The 12,773-nt window shown below is 33.3% G+C and overlaps 2 protein-coding genes across 2 annotated transcripts; one reads left to right on the forward strand and one right to left on the reverse strand.

Annotated features, from left to right (window-relative positions):
* Positions 1-14: 14 nt before the first annotated feature.
* Positions 15-8,557, reverse strand: LOC134274905 (TBC1 domain family member 9-like; the record flags this gene model as incomplete). The annotated part of the gene is made up of 12 exons (XM_062757143.1): positions 8,410-8,557; positions 7,473-7,584; positions 6,295-6,346; positions 6,036-6,113; positions 5,773-5,859; positions 5,445-5,534; positions 5,079-5,212; positions 4,362-4,427; positions 4,013-4,089; positions 2,944-2,997; positions 2,497-2,568; positions 15-147 (listed from the first exon to the last, which is right to left on the reverse strand). Coding segments are annotated over exons 1-12 (999 nt in total), but the record flags the coding sequence as incomplete, so codon positions are not given.
* A 308-nt stretch (positions 8,558-8,865) lies between these two features.
* On the forward strand, positions 8,866-11,227 carry LOC134274906 (glutaredoxin-2, mitochondrial-like). The gene is made up of 3 exons (XM_062757144.1): positions 8,866-8,924; positions 10,371-10,612; positions 10,974-11,227. The coding sequence occupies exons 2-3, from the start codon at positions 10,373-10,375 to the stop codon at positions 11,103-11,105; spliced, it is 372 nt and encodes a 123-aa protein (XP_062613128.1). The 5' UTR covers positions 8,866-8,924; positions 10,371-10,372; the 3' UTR covers positions 11,106-11,227.
* Positions 11,228-12,773: the final 1,546 nt, after the last annotated feature.

Genomic DNA, 12,773 nt, shown 5'->3' on the forward strand with positions numbered 1-12,773 from the left:
TTCTGTTGACTCACCCTGCTGGCAAAGCAGATATAGCTACTGGAGAGGTAGAGTCTCCCCCAGGTGTGCTGTTTATTATAGGGAGTCCATAGGACACAGTCCGTGTCCCCGTCTAACTTCTCATCCAGGGGAAGACAAAAGGCTGACCTATAAATAAAAATTTCTTATGCATAATATATCTAAAAAAGGGCAGGATGTCTAATGTCATATGATGACCAGTCTAGACACCTTTACCAAAACAAAAGGTCGGGTTCAATGTACCAAAATTACCATGAACATTGAACCCGACTTCAATTTCATGACAGGTTTTTCCAGTTATGGTATAGTCCTTTTCGCAGGTAATAAACTGTTGTGATATTTGAAGAAAAATGATAAACACATCTTTTCAAATATCAAAAAATGTCATAGTGCTAGTTCCTCTGTCTGCAGTGTCTTTAAAGATAAAACACTGATGACTACATGACAATAAACTTTCAATAAGATGCCACGATTCAGTGGGGGATGATTTAACATAATTTTGGTCTTTAAAAGAAATGGGAGAATAATGGCTTGAGATTGCCTGAAGTTTCGGTTGAATAAAGTATGGATTTAAAACTTAGTTTTAAAATGCAATACATTCATATTACATTGGCCTTGATTTTTAACTTTTTCTCAAACACATTTAAAGTTATTCCAAGGTGATGCATACCTGTAAGTCAAATTGGTCAAAGGGCAGAAATTATTTGCCCCAGTGAAAATTTTACAAAAGATCTGCTCTGACCTTGACCTGTGACCTAAAAATGGCTTCACAACTTTAACTTACTTAGGTTCATTGTTCACCCTAATCTCATAGGCAACTTTCTATTCAGTAAAAGCATTATTGCATTAAGGGAATAAATTGTGATCATATCAACATTTTTAAATACTAAGAGAGCTATATTTCACCTTGACATCTGAGTCACTACCATCAAGGTCACAGTGACATACAAAACAAAATGAATGTGCAGTTGAAACAAGATTTTAAATAAAAAATCTATCTTGACATTGTTTATACTCTCACTTTAACAAGAAGTCTCTGATGAGACTGTCACTCTAATGGTTTATACTTATAAAGAAGAAAAGAAAAAGGAGCATTTGAACTTGAAACCTGCAACAGCAAATCAAATTAGTCTTTTTCTTGGCAAAATTTATTGAAATCAGATCAAAACTGTAAGGAAAGCATTTTGAAACTACTGTAGACGTACTTTTTTCCACAGGGTCATAATTCCGCAGAATTTCAATTTCTGTTTAATCCGCGTGTAGAAAATTACAGGGATTTCCTAGACTGTTACTATATATCATGTGCATTTATATTTAGTACGCTTGGACAAATTTCCGCGGAAAATTTGTGACCACGTACATAGCGTAAATTAATACCACGCGGAAAAAAGTACTTCTACAGTACTTCAAATAAATTTCTAAATTTAGTAACCATGGCAACACCCTTCATGGAAGCTAACACTGATAAGAAGAATTATGTATCTTAGTATAGTCTACTTGTGTGCAAAGTTATATTGAAATCATTCCAAAACTGTAGGAGGAGTAGCATTTGAAAATATTTAGAAGTGATTTCTGTTTTTAGTTTTTAGCAAAACCATTCCTTGAAATCAAACACAGATTCATAGACTTATGTATCTAAGAGTAGTCTACTTGTGTGCCAAGTTCTATTGAAATCAGATTAAAACTGTAGGAGGAGTTACCGAGTAGCTTTTTGAAAATATTTCAAAGAAATTTCTATTTCCAGTCAGCATGGCAACACTGTTCATCAAAATTAAAAACCCTTAAACAGAATTACGTATCTTAGTGCAGTCAAGTTATATTGAAATCGGACCAAAACTGTAGGAGGAGTAGCATTTTGAAAAATTCATTCCAGACAGACAGAAAGCTAGACAAAGTGACACCTCATTGTTGCACTTTTTCTTTGACCAGTGGAGCTAAAAAAAAAACAGTTGTTTTACATAAGATTTTATAAAGACTTTTTTCTTCACTCATATGTTAAACTATGGTCTAATTTTTAGCCTTTACTTTAGCCATGACTTTAAAATGAACTTTCAATTAATTTACAAGTACTTTTATTTTTAAAAAAAGATCTATTTATCATGGTGCTGCTGGCATTTCTCTGTACATTTAACCTTCTCAATAATACTCTTGTATAATATTTATCAGATTAAACTGTACTTTTGTTAAGAGAACACCTTGACCTTCTCTCCCAATGTGGTCAAAAATATGGTCTTCATGGGACTCTTGCTACGAAACCGGCTGAAAGAGAAGTGCTCTTAAGCACATGTCTGATCGTGTACTTTCTACACTGAATATTGTTTTGAAGAAAGCTGTCTGAAGAATGGAAAATGTGAAAAGTTAACAACCGTCAGGCAAACAAGCTGGGAGCCGAGGCACACATGGATTAAAAATAACAAGACAAAGAGTTGAAAAGACATGATCGAATGTTGTGATTCTTAAGATCTTGGGGTTACAGACCTGAACGCGTCACTTCTAGCTCGGGCATCCAGGTCTCGCTTTATTGAGGACATTCGCTTTGGTGTCCTTTTCCTACAAAAAAAAAATCATTCGATACAATAAAACTTTATCTTTAGATGTTTTAAATGTATATTGCTGGATAAGTACACAAATTAGTATGTTTACCTTGTTTAGTGCTTAAGTGTGCACTAAATAGGTTAGCAATATCTGAATTATTTTTCTATCTATCATGTACATGTGCATTAGTATTAAAACTGTCCTTAGAAAAAGTCAAAGTAAGGCTAAGAACTTGAAAAACATGAGTGAATAGCTATTTACAATGTATATGCTCCTTAAGAGAGAGAGAAAAAAAGAGAAGGGGATAGAGAGAGAGAGAACTACAGAGAGAGAGAAAGGGGGAGAATACAGAGAGAGAGAGAGAGAAGAAGGAAGAAAGAGAGAGCTCACTTAGTTCTGTCAACAATTGTTTTGTCCTCTTCAAAGCCTCCCTCCTGCATTAACCTGTTAAGCAAACATATAAAGTATTTAAATTTTTATGGTTTCTGTCTTCATACAAATACAAAATGATGCATAAAAATAAATAGGAAAACACATTTACCTGCAATAAGACATGTTTGTGAAACACAAATACACCCCCCCCAACAATCCTACTCCTTAAAATCAGATTGAAAATTTTACACATTTGAACAAAAAGAGATGTCTTAATTATAATACATAATCCTGAGCAAAGTTTGCTATAAGATATGATGTATTTTCAGAGAAAAGCCAATTCAACCATACAGTGGAGCCTAACCCAAAACTCAGACGTCATACCGGTAATTGCAAAGTTCTGATAATGAGTCATTGGTTATTGAAATCATGCAAACAGTTTTACTGCTAGTTGTCCTGGAGCATGGTTTTTTGACGATTACAATTACATGTATTTAATTTTGATGCTTTTATGTTTTTTCCCTATGACATTTAAAATTACATATGTAATGTATTTTGCATTCAAATTTGCCCAAACTAGGTTGTATATAGGCATCTTTTTACCCCTAGCAAACAGAGTGAGGGATATATAGGATTATAAACATGCAGGTACATGTATATAAGAATCTCCTGGTCCATCTATCTGTTCTTCAATCCATTTGTCTGTGCAATGTTGTTCAATCTTGGCACAGTAACTGCTTATGAACTAAAACAGTGTCATTACCTTAACCTAAGGTCACATTGGAAGTTCAAGGTCACTGACATAAAAGTAAAAAATAAGTCCAAGGGGCATAACTCTGTCAAAAATGGCTAATTATAAATATGTATACCTTATTTCATTTCAGTAGGTATAACCTCTGTGAAGAAAATGAATGGAAACTGCAAATAATTGAAATTTTTCTCTAACACTAAGGCACATACCGTAACTCTGTCAAATATGTCTCCATTGTACTCAAAACAGAACTTGATCTAAATTAAGGTCACTAACAGAAAAGTAGAAAATAGTATTTAAAAGTATTAAAGAAATTGAATAACTCAAACCCCTTACTGTTTCATAGCCATATTGGCCAACTGTTCCATCAGCCTAAAAGTTTCACTACTGCGAAGAAGCATAGAGAACACATACTGAAAAATAATATTAAAACAATGATCATTATTCCTTATACCTGGTATATATTACAAGATTTTCATCCTAACTATCGGAATCCAATTTAACTATGTCACCAATATGATAATTGTCTTAGTCCATGGCTAACAGGTAAGTTTTAATCCGTAATCATTTTATTTCAACTTGAAATAAAGAAATTGACACAATTAATGTTCAATATTATTTCACAATATTTGCTAAGACACAGATATTTTGTTTTTTATTATTTTTATTTTTAAGAAAGATTTACCTCCCCTTCCCTAGTTGATACTTTGATACTTTCAGGAAAAAGCATGTTGTTGCCCTTCTCTAGTTTCTGTAAAAAGTAATCAGAAAGGCATGCACTAAAATTTGATAAAATGTGACTTCAGGAGAAGAAAGATAACTCTTTTAGATTTTATGTAATGCTCACAAAATGTAGACCTACCCAATCCAAAGTTTGAATGTAACTTTCATATCATCATAATTTTGAATACAAAGACAAGGACATTTCAATCTAATACAAATGCACGTATATTTTTACTGTACATCACTGGCAGATTTAGAGGGGGCAGAGGGGCCCGTCCTCCCTTTTGTGTCCAAAATATACATAAGATTTAATCTCTTTTTGTTGGTTGGGGGGGGGGACTGTGGGCATCTACCTTGACAAAATTGGTTACCCCCCTTTTCAAGATTTCTGGATCTGCCACTTTTTATATTGGTTAATAAATCATAAATAGCATAGAAATATCTTTAGTTTGACTTCGTACTAGCCTTTCAAAGTTGAAGCCAGACTTGTGTATCATTATTTAAAATTCTTACCAGTGTTTCAGAACACATTAAAAATCAGTCTACTTATGTGCCACGTTATATTGAAATTTGACCAAAACTGTAGGAGGAGGAATATTTTGAAAAATTGTTTACAGACAGACAACAGACATCTTACCAGCAAGAGCTAAAAATAAATTGACCTAAATGTTTAACTTACTGTAATATCTGTCCACCTTATGATGACCTTGGCCTCTTTCCCCATCAGGAAGGAGTAGAAACACAGGTGATTGACACTTAGGTACATCCAGCCCTGACGAGGTATATTATTCTTCCACAGGCTGCAGGAATATTCTGTTCACATACATAGTAAGAAATCTTTAAAATTTTTCAGGCATTTGTTAATCATTAAAAACATGCTGATATTGGCTTTTAAAGTATTTAACAAAATATACAAGCATAATTTAGCTTATTCAAGCAACAGTAAAATAATTCAGTAATATTTGAATAAGATTCAAGAAATTAGACTTTTAAAGTAAACATTTTGTTTTTAAGGAAAATTCACAAAAGAAATATAATTTCTTACGATTAACAAGTTTCTCTTCCCTTGGCATGTTAAACAACTTCATGAACTTCCGGGTTGAAGTTTTGTAATTCTGAGCCTCCTCATCTACAACTGAAAATATGTGTACTCCATTATCAATGTTAATAAATTAACCTTGACCTTATGCTATTTAAGTTTCAAAACAGTGTGTACTCCACCACAAATTGTTCAATTTGACCTTGACCTCATGCAGTGACCTACAGATATGTATATACATGTATTGTGAAACCAGCTTACACAAAACAATTTTCATATAAGATATTCTGCCTTGTTTTACTGTATTTAACCTTGAACTGGTTCCTTCACTAACCTTCCCCAGGCTTGTGCTCATGTGTGTACATGCTCTCTATCTTACACTTCACAAACTCAGTGGCATCCTCCTCATTTTCAAATGCACCTAAAAAACAAAACTCAGTGACATATGTAGTGAAATCATAGTAAAAATACACAACCCTTTATCTGAAAGTTTACCAAAGTATTTTTGACACTTGCCCTCTTTCACTAGTTCATGTCCCACCTATCCCCCATCTTTGTGTATTTCTACTTAACTAAACTGTGTCTCACACAACTTACCAAGTGTCTCCATCAGATTCTGTTCTATCCATTCCCAGTCTTTGTGTATTTCTACTTTGTTATTTGCTACTGCCACACCTGTGTTACAAAAAATTAAAAGATTTCTAGGTTTAGACAGATAACTGAAAGTATCATTACAGAGCGTTTAAAGAAAAATAAGTGAATGTATCCACTGCTCTGAATTACATGTAACTTCTTTATATCCATTTTTATGTATCAATTTAACTGTTCTCCCTAACAATGAATGTTCAATACTTACTATAGCTTATCTCTGAACCTGGGGTCTGGTGTAAAATTCTATATGGTGGAGTCTGAAAAAAGGTTCCAAAAGCATGAAAATAGAATTCTTAATATTTAATTGTCAATCAAATTTTACGGTATAAGTAGAGTTTTTAGCGAGGATTTAATTTTGGCATTATTAGCGAGGGTGCTAACAATGCTAAAATTGAATATCGCTAAAAATTAAATGTGTATTATTTGTAATAGCTTCTTTAGTTAGCATTTTAAAATCACTAAAATTACTTCTCGCTAAAAATAAGATACCAGATTTTAGATAGAAATCGCTAAATTTCTGTCTCGCTAAAATTTCCACTTATACGGTATTTGTACATTTACACTCAATGGTCAAATTTAAAATATATATCACTGATAAACCAAATGTCTCAATAGTAGAAAAGCAGAAACAGACAAGAGGTGTTTGTGAAACACTATGCGCCCAGTAGCAACAAAGTTCGAAAAAGCAATTTTTAGCAATAGGTCACAGTCAAGGTCACACGATCATTGTCCTTGGTGTCATTTGAAAGAACTTAATTAGTGGAATATGCATACCAAATATGAAGTCTCTTACCTCCTATGGTTCAGAAATAATGGCGAAAGTTCAAAAAAGCAATTTTAACATATAAGTCAATTTCACAGGTCACGAGTCAAGGTCACAAGGTCGCTGACCTTGGCGTTATTTGAAAGAGCTTAATTATCAGAGTAAGCATACCAAATATGAAGTCTCCATCTCCTATGGTTCAAAAGTAATGGCAAAAGATCGAAAAAGCTATTTTTAACGTATAGGTCACAATCAAAGTCACAAGGTCATTGACCTTGGTGTCAGCTGAAAGTGCTCCATTAGTGAAGTATGCATACCAAATATGAAGTCTCTATCTCTCACGGTTCAAAAGTTATGGCGAAGGTTAAAGTTGACAACAGACAGGCAAACAGATAAACAAACAGACAGACAGGACAAAAACAATACATGCTCTGAATCTATCGATTTGGGCGCATAAAAACAAAACTTCTCTTTTTAAAATGCCTTCGGCCTTCGAGTATAAATAGTAGGGTGAAATTTTTTTTCTTTTTTGTTGGTGGTACCCAAAATTTTATATAAAAATCTATAAAGTTAAACATTTACTGGTATTAAACAGTAACAAGACAATAGCCCATACTGACCTTGCTGTCTAACACTGTGTCCAGGGTCCCAACTAACAGTCCCGTGAGTCCACCCCCTCCATAACCCTTCCTCCTCTGAAGGACAAAGAAAGGGTTGGCCCTCTCTGTCACCCTGCAAAATTAAAGTAATGACTTAAATGCCTTTTAAATGGCATTTTTTAATGTGATTTGATGCATAATATACAATCAAGCATGTATTATACAAATGCTGACTGGGGTTAAGGGTTTAGGCATTAGTGACATCTGGTCCATAACTTTATTATTAATAGTAATAGTAAATTTAGCAACTATTAATTAAAAGTGCATCAGGTTTGATAGTTTAAATATTAAACAGGATTAAACATCATGTTTTCACAAGGATCACTTTATAATTGATCATCAATCGGAAAGGTTGTTGATTTTAGACAATAAAGCATTCCAAAAATGGAGCTATCTGACCAATGGTGATTGAACCCCTTCTGACTGGCACATTCCTCCCTCATAAAGGTCTTCGCCCCATGAAGATGACAACCCATGCTTGTGCACTCTTCCATCCCTGGCAGGTCTTTCACCTGTCACTTCCCGTGCAAGGTATGGCACAAAATATACCAGAGAGGAGAAAAAAGTGACAGGACAGAAATGGATTCGAAAAAGAAAAATGTAAACAACTTTAAAAACTTGTGGCCTCATGGTCTCTTCTTATAAAGAGGAAGGAAATAATACCTCCCCCCCTTTACACTGACTATTTTTTTTTCTTCTCAGGGGCGTTAAGAAATGTAAAGGCAACCAAAACGACCTATAGCATAGAAACAACCCATACTAGAGATATCTTTATAAAAATCTAGTGCTACTATGAGATTGTTAGGGAGAGAGAGTGCAACTTTAAATCGGCTTTAAATCTTATTGTCATTTCCTGTTCATTCCAATTCTAAAACAGGAGCATTTAATTTTTAGTTACCACAGTGCATTGGCTAATAAAACTTCCTCCGGTTTGACCCACATTCTTTTAGTCGATTTAATTCATGCTAAAGCTGAGACAAATACGTTTTTTTCATCAGATGTCCACGATTGCAGAATCGTCAGCTGACTGCCATGTTTGTTTACGTTTTATGTGTTTGACTGGTTCCCATTTTTAAAAGTAAACAAATTTTCAATCTTAAATTTAGGATCGCTTTTTCTTTGACCGTCAGCAACAAATTTTCGGGAAAAGTTTCACAGAAAATGTAAATTTTGATTAATATTTTTCTATATTTGTTAGATCGTACGAAAATCTAAAATGCTATTTACCAATATGCTTTATTTTGTTAGAGATTCTTATCAGTTAAAATAGATATACACTTTTTAAACTTTATTACTGTAATAGTATTTTTTATTAATGAATATAAATATTGAAAATGTTCTTTCAAACCGAATAGTTTTACGTACAATTGTCATAAATTCAAACTGAAAGTAGACGTTAAAAAATTGCGTAAGGTAAAAAATTATGTTTCTTCAGATTGTAACCAAATTCATGAATATATTTAAACTACTGAAATTAACATGAGTTAATAATAGGTTTTACGTTTTATCAATGTTTGTATTGGGCAGTTTGCCTTTACCGGTACTGTCCTTGTGTTTCTACTTGTTTCAAGTTATTTAGAGGATCCGTTTACCCAGGGTTTCGGCCTGATTCTCGTTGCCCTATTGGTTTACCCCTTCGCCTTATATCCCGTTAGCATATTACAATCTATATTTATGCATTTCTGTAGATTTTGTTAAAATTCATTTCTTAATTTAATTTTTTTGGATGGGTGGGGGGTCTTAGTATTACGAAAGCCGGATAGACTCAATTTCGCAAGATAAAAAAAAAATATTTTAAATTGTTATAACGAGATAATTATCTTATTATATCAAGTTAATTATCTCGTAAATAACAGGTTAGTTATCTCATTAAAAGGATAAAAATATCCTGTTATAACGTCCTAGGAGGTGTTCACGTTGTGCACCTAAAAATTTGCTGTACTTGTCAAATTGTGATTATAGATAGTTTTCGATTGACCAAGAGTTACTTCCCGTTGGTCGCCATACTGGAGGTCCAAACGCTCATATTCCTTCATTGTTCAACCAATTTAAAATTTTTATATTTGCTATTCTGAATTAGAAATCATTATTTTTCTGAAGTATATAAAGTTTTGGAAGCCTCCTTTATTTAAAAAAAATTATTTGATAAAGATTTTCCACCAAATAGTTCTGCTATAGTTTCTTAAACTTGGTAAGACAAAGAGGGAAAATCACTGACACCAAGTCGACCTCCAATATGGCGGCCAACGGGAGGTAACTTTCGCTAAATTCAGGCCTATCGAAAACTATCTATTGACAGGTAGATAATTCAAGACGTAACTTTTCATGAAACAATTTTCATTTTATGCATCTCAATGTGTCTCAATATTATTAAAAAATATTTCAAAGTTTTGATAAGGTATTTTAAAAAGTTGATATTTGTAAATGTTGTCAATCTAATTAAAATTAGATCCTTTACACTCCTTGTATTTTGTTATTTCGCTCTAAGGCGACATAACAAAATACAAGGAGCGTAAAGGATCTAATTTTAATTAGATTGCAAATGTTGTACACCATAGAAGTATTTAAAAAATACACATTTTCTTTAATCTAGCCTAAGACAATAAAGTTTATACTTCATAAGTTTATACTTAGTATCTAAGATACTAAAAAATATAAGTTTTTAAATTTTGCATTTATATCGATAGTTTGAAAAGTTATATAACATCAAAAATCAATCTCTGAGGATTGACAATGTCCAAATGAATTCACACTGGCTATGCTTATAATTGACAGGTGAAGTCAGAACATTTCTCAGCTTCGACAACATATCAGTATGAATTTACTCCTCATACTATATTTTGTTAAATTGTGTTTTAGTAATGGGATTAAATTCTTCACGTCTGCCAACAACGTTATCTCACCCTCAAGCCAAGTTAGTTCAGCAAGCCATCTCACAAAACTGTGTGGTTATCTTCTCCAAGACAACATGCCCTTTTTGTGTGCAGACCAAGGAGATCTTCAGAAACCTTGGGATACCCTACGAAGCCATGGAGCTGAACCATCATCCTGAGGGTCCACATATACAGAACTACCTGGCAGATATCACACAGGCTAGAACGGTTAGTGTGAAGCTCAGCATTCAATGATTTAAATAGGCAGGATTGAAATTGCATTTATTAATATTGTTTTACGTACATTGTATACCTTCACTTCTGTCAATTATGTAAGTAATCTGTAATTTATTTGAACAACTACATGTATGAAGATATCTAAAATTTATACTTTGTAAAATTTACTCATGTAAATAGCCAAACAATTTAAACCTTTTAAAAGATGCAATATTTAACAAGTGAAAAATCAAGGTGTTAACAAAGTTTTGGTGTACAAATGCATCTCTGTGATGCTGAATTGCTGGTGATGAGAATGTGTATTTTTTCTAATTTTCCACAAAGATGACCATTTCCTTTTATTCTTTATAAGGTACCCAGAGTTTTTATCAATGGAACCTGTATTGGTGGGGCAAGTGAAACAAAGTCTCTTCATAAATCAGGACAACTCCTAGAACTAGTGAGCAAGTGCCATACCCATCAAGTGGAACAAGTTAGGAAATGATTTTTACAGACTAGTTAATTCATTTTGTTGAATATTTATATACATATATATTGTTGTAATTTGTATAATTTTTTATAGCTCTTGCAAGATGAAAATAAACATATGAAATAAAAGCATCTTGATAGTGTATAATCTGTTTAAAGTAATTTTTTTCTTTGACAGAACAAACAGCTTGTCAAACAAACCATTCTATGTACCAGTAAATGTATTTACAGGGTATGTTAGCTATTTAAGGGCATGTAAGCATTTTACAGGGTTATGTAGATATTTACAGGGTATAATAACTATTTATAAGGTTTGAAGGCTTTAAACATGGTATGATGGCTATTTTCAATGTACCGTATAAGGAGAAATTTTAGCGAGGATTTAATTTTGGCATTATTAGCGAGAGTGCCAAGATCGCTAAAATTGAATATCGCTAAAAATTAATTGTGCTTTATTTGTAATAGCTTCTTTAGTGAGCTTTTTAAAATCACTAAAATTTCATCTCGCTAAAAATAAAATACTAATTTAATTGACAAATCGCTAAATTTGCATCTCGCTAAAAATTCCACTTATACAGTATGTTGACTATTTACAGGGTATGATATAACTCTTTAGTAGTTATGGGGTGCAATGGCAAATTGGCAAGGTATAGTGTTTATTTATACATGTCTCATACAAGAGATTGATGGCTATTTATAGGGTAATATGGTCATATTAAGGGTATGATGGCAATTTACATGGTATGATGGCTATTCACAGGGTCATCTTCGCTAGCCAAGGGGGACGATCCACTCCTCTCCTCTTTTTTTGAAAAGAAGAGAGGAGCGGATCATCACCCTTGGCTAGCAAAGATGGTCTGCTAGGGCATGTTTGACTGTCATATATCCTGGCACTTTTAAGAACAATTTTTTTTAAAAGGGAGAGGTTAATTGTTGAAAACTATTGAAACTATACTCAAGTTCTATTTTTAAAATGTAAGAAAGTAAAACTATCAAACTAGCTTTGTCAAGTTGTGGTGAGTGATGATGAGCAATGCTGGGAAATCGTACACACTCAGCAAAACCATTAACTATAACAATAACAGGGTATTTGTTGTAAGGTTATAACAAATGTGGTTGTCATTTAGCTCTTTCACTTGAATTCAAGAGAAACAAAAATCCTTTAATGTGTTAAACAAAACAACAATGCAAGGGTGTCCATGCCTCTTTAGTCTTTTAACTTACAGATAATCAGATGTAGCAAGGAATAACAAGAGGCCCATGGGCCACATCGATCACCTGAGCACTGTGGCTAGGAAAAAGCAGATATTAGTTCATTATTGAAAAGTTAAAACCCAAAAAGGGAGAGGGTATGATTTGCACAAACTTGAATCTACACTACCTGAAAATGCTTCCATATTAATATGACTAATCATAGCTTTGTTATTCTTGAGAAAAAATTTTAAAGAATTTTTCTATACATTTCTATGTAAAATTTTGGTCGGCCATTGTGGCCCTGCCCTACCCCCGGGGGTCATGATTTGAACAAACTTGAATCTACGCTACCTGAGGATTCTTCCAAATAAATATGATGAATCATGGCTTTGGTCGGCCATTGTGACCCCACCCTATCCCCCGAGGTCATGATTTGAATAAATTTGAATCTACACTACCTGAGGATGCTTCCATATAAATATGATGAATC

Source organism: Saccostrea cucullata, unplaced genomic scaffold (assembly GCF_032062105.1).
Source record: "Saccostrea cucullata isolate Sc308-1 unplaced genomic scaffold, CSIRO_AGI_Scuc_v1 ctg469, whole genome shotgun sequence".
Taxonomy (NCBI): Eukaryota; Metazoa; Mollusca; class Bivalvia; order Ostreida; family Ostreidae; genus Saccostrea; species Saccostrea cuccullata.

Coding starts and splice junctions, on each gene's coding strand:
- LOC134274906 (XM_062757144.1), top strand. CDS start 10,373: ATGGGATTAAATTCTTCACGTCTGCCAACAACGTTATCTCACCCTCAA. Junction 10,613..10,973: donor ATATCACACAGGCTAGAACG/GTTAGTGTGAAG, acceptor ATTCTTTATAAG/GTACCCAGAGTTTTTATCAA.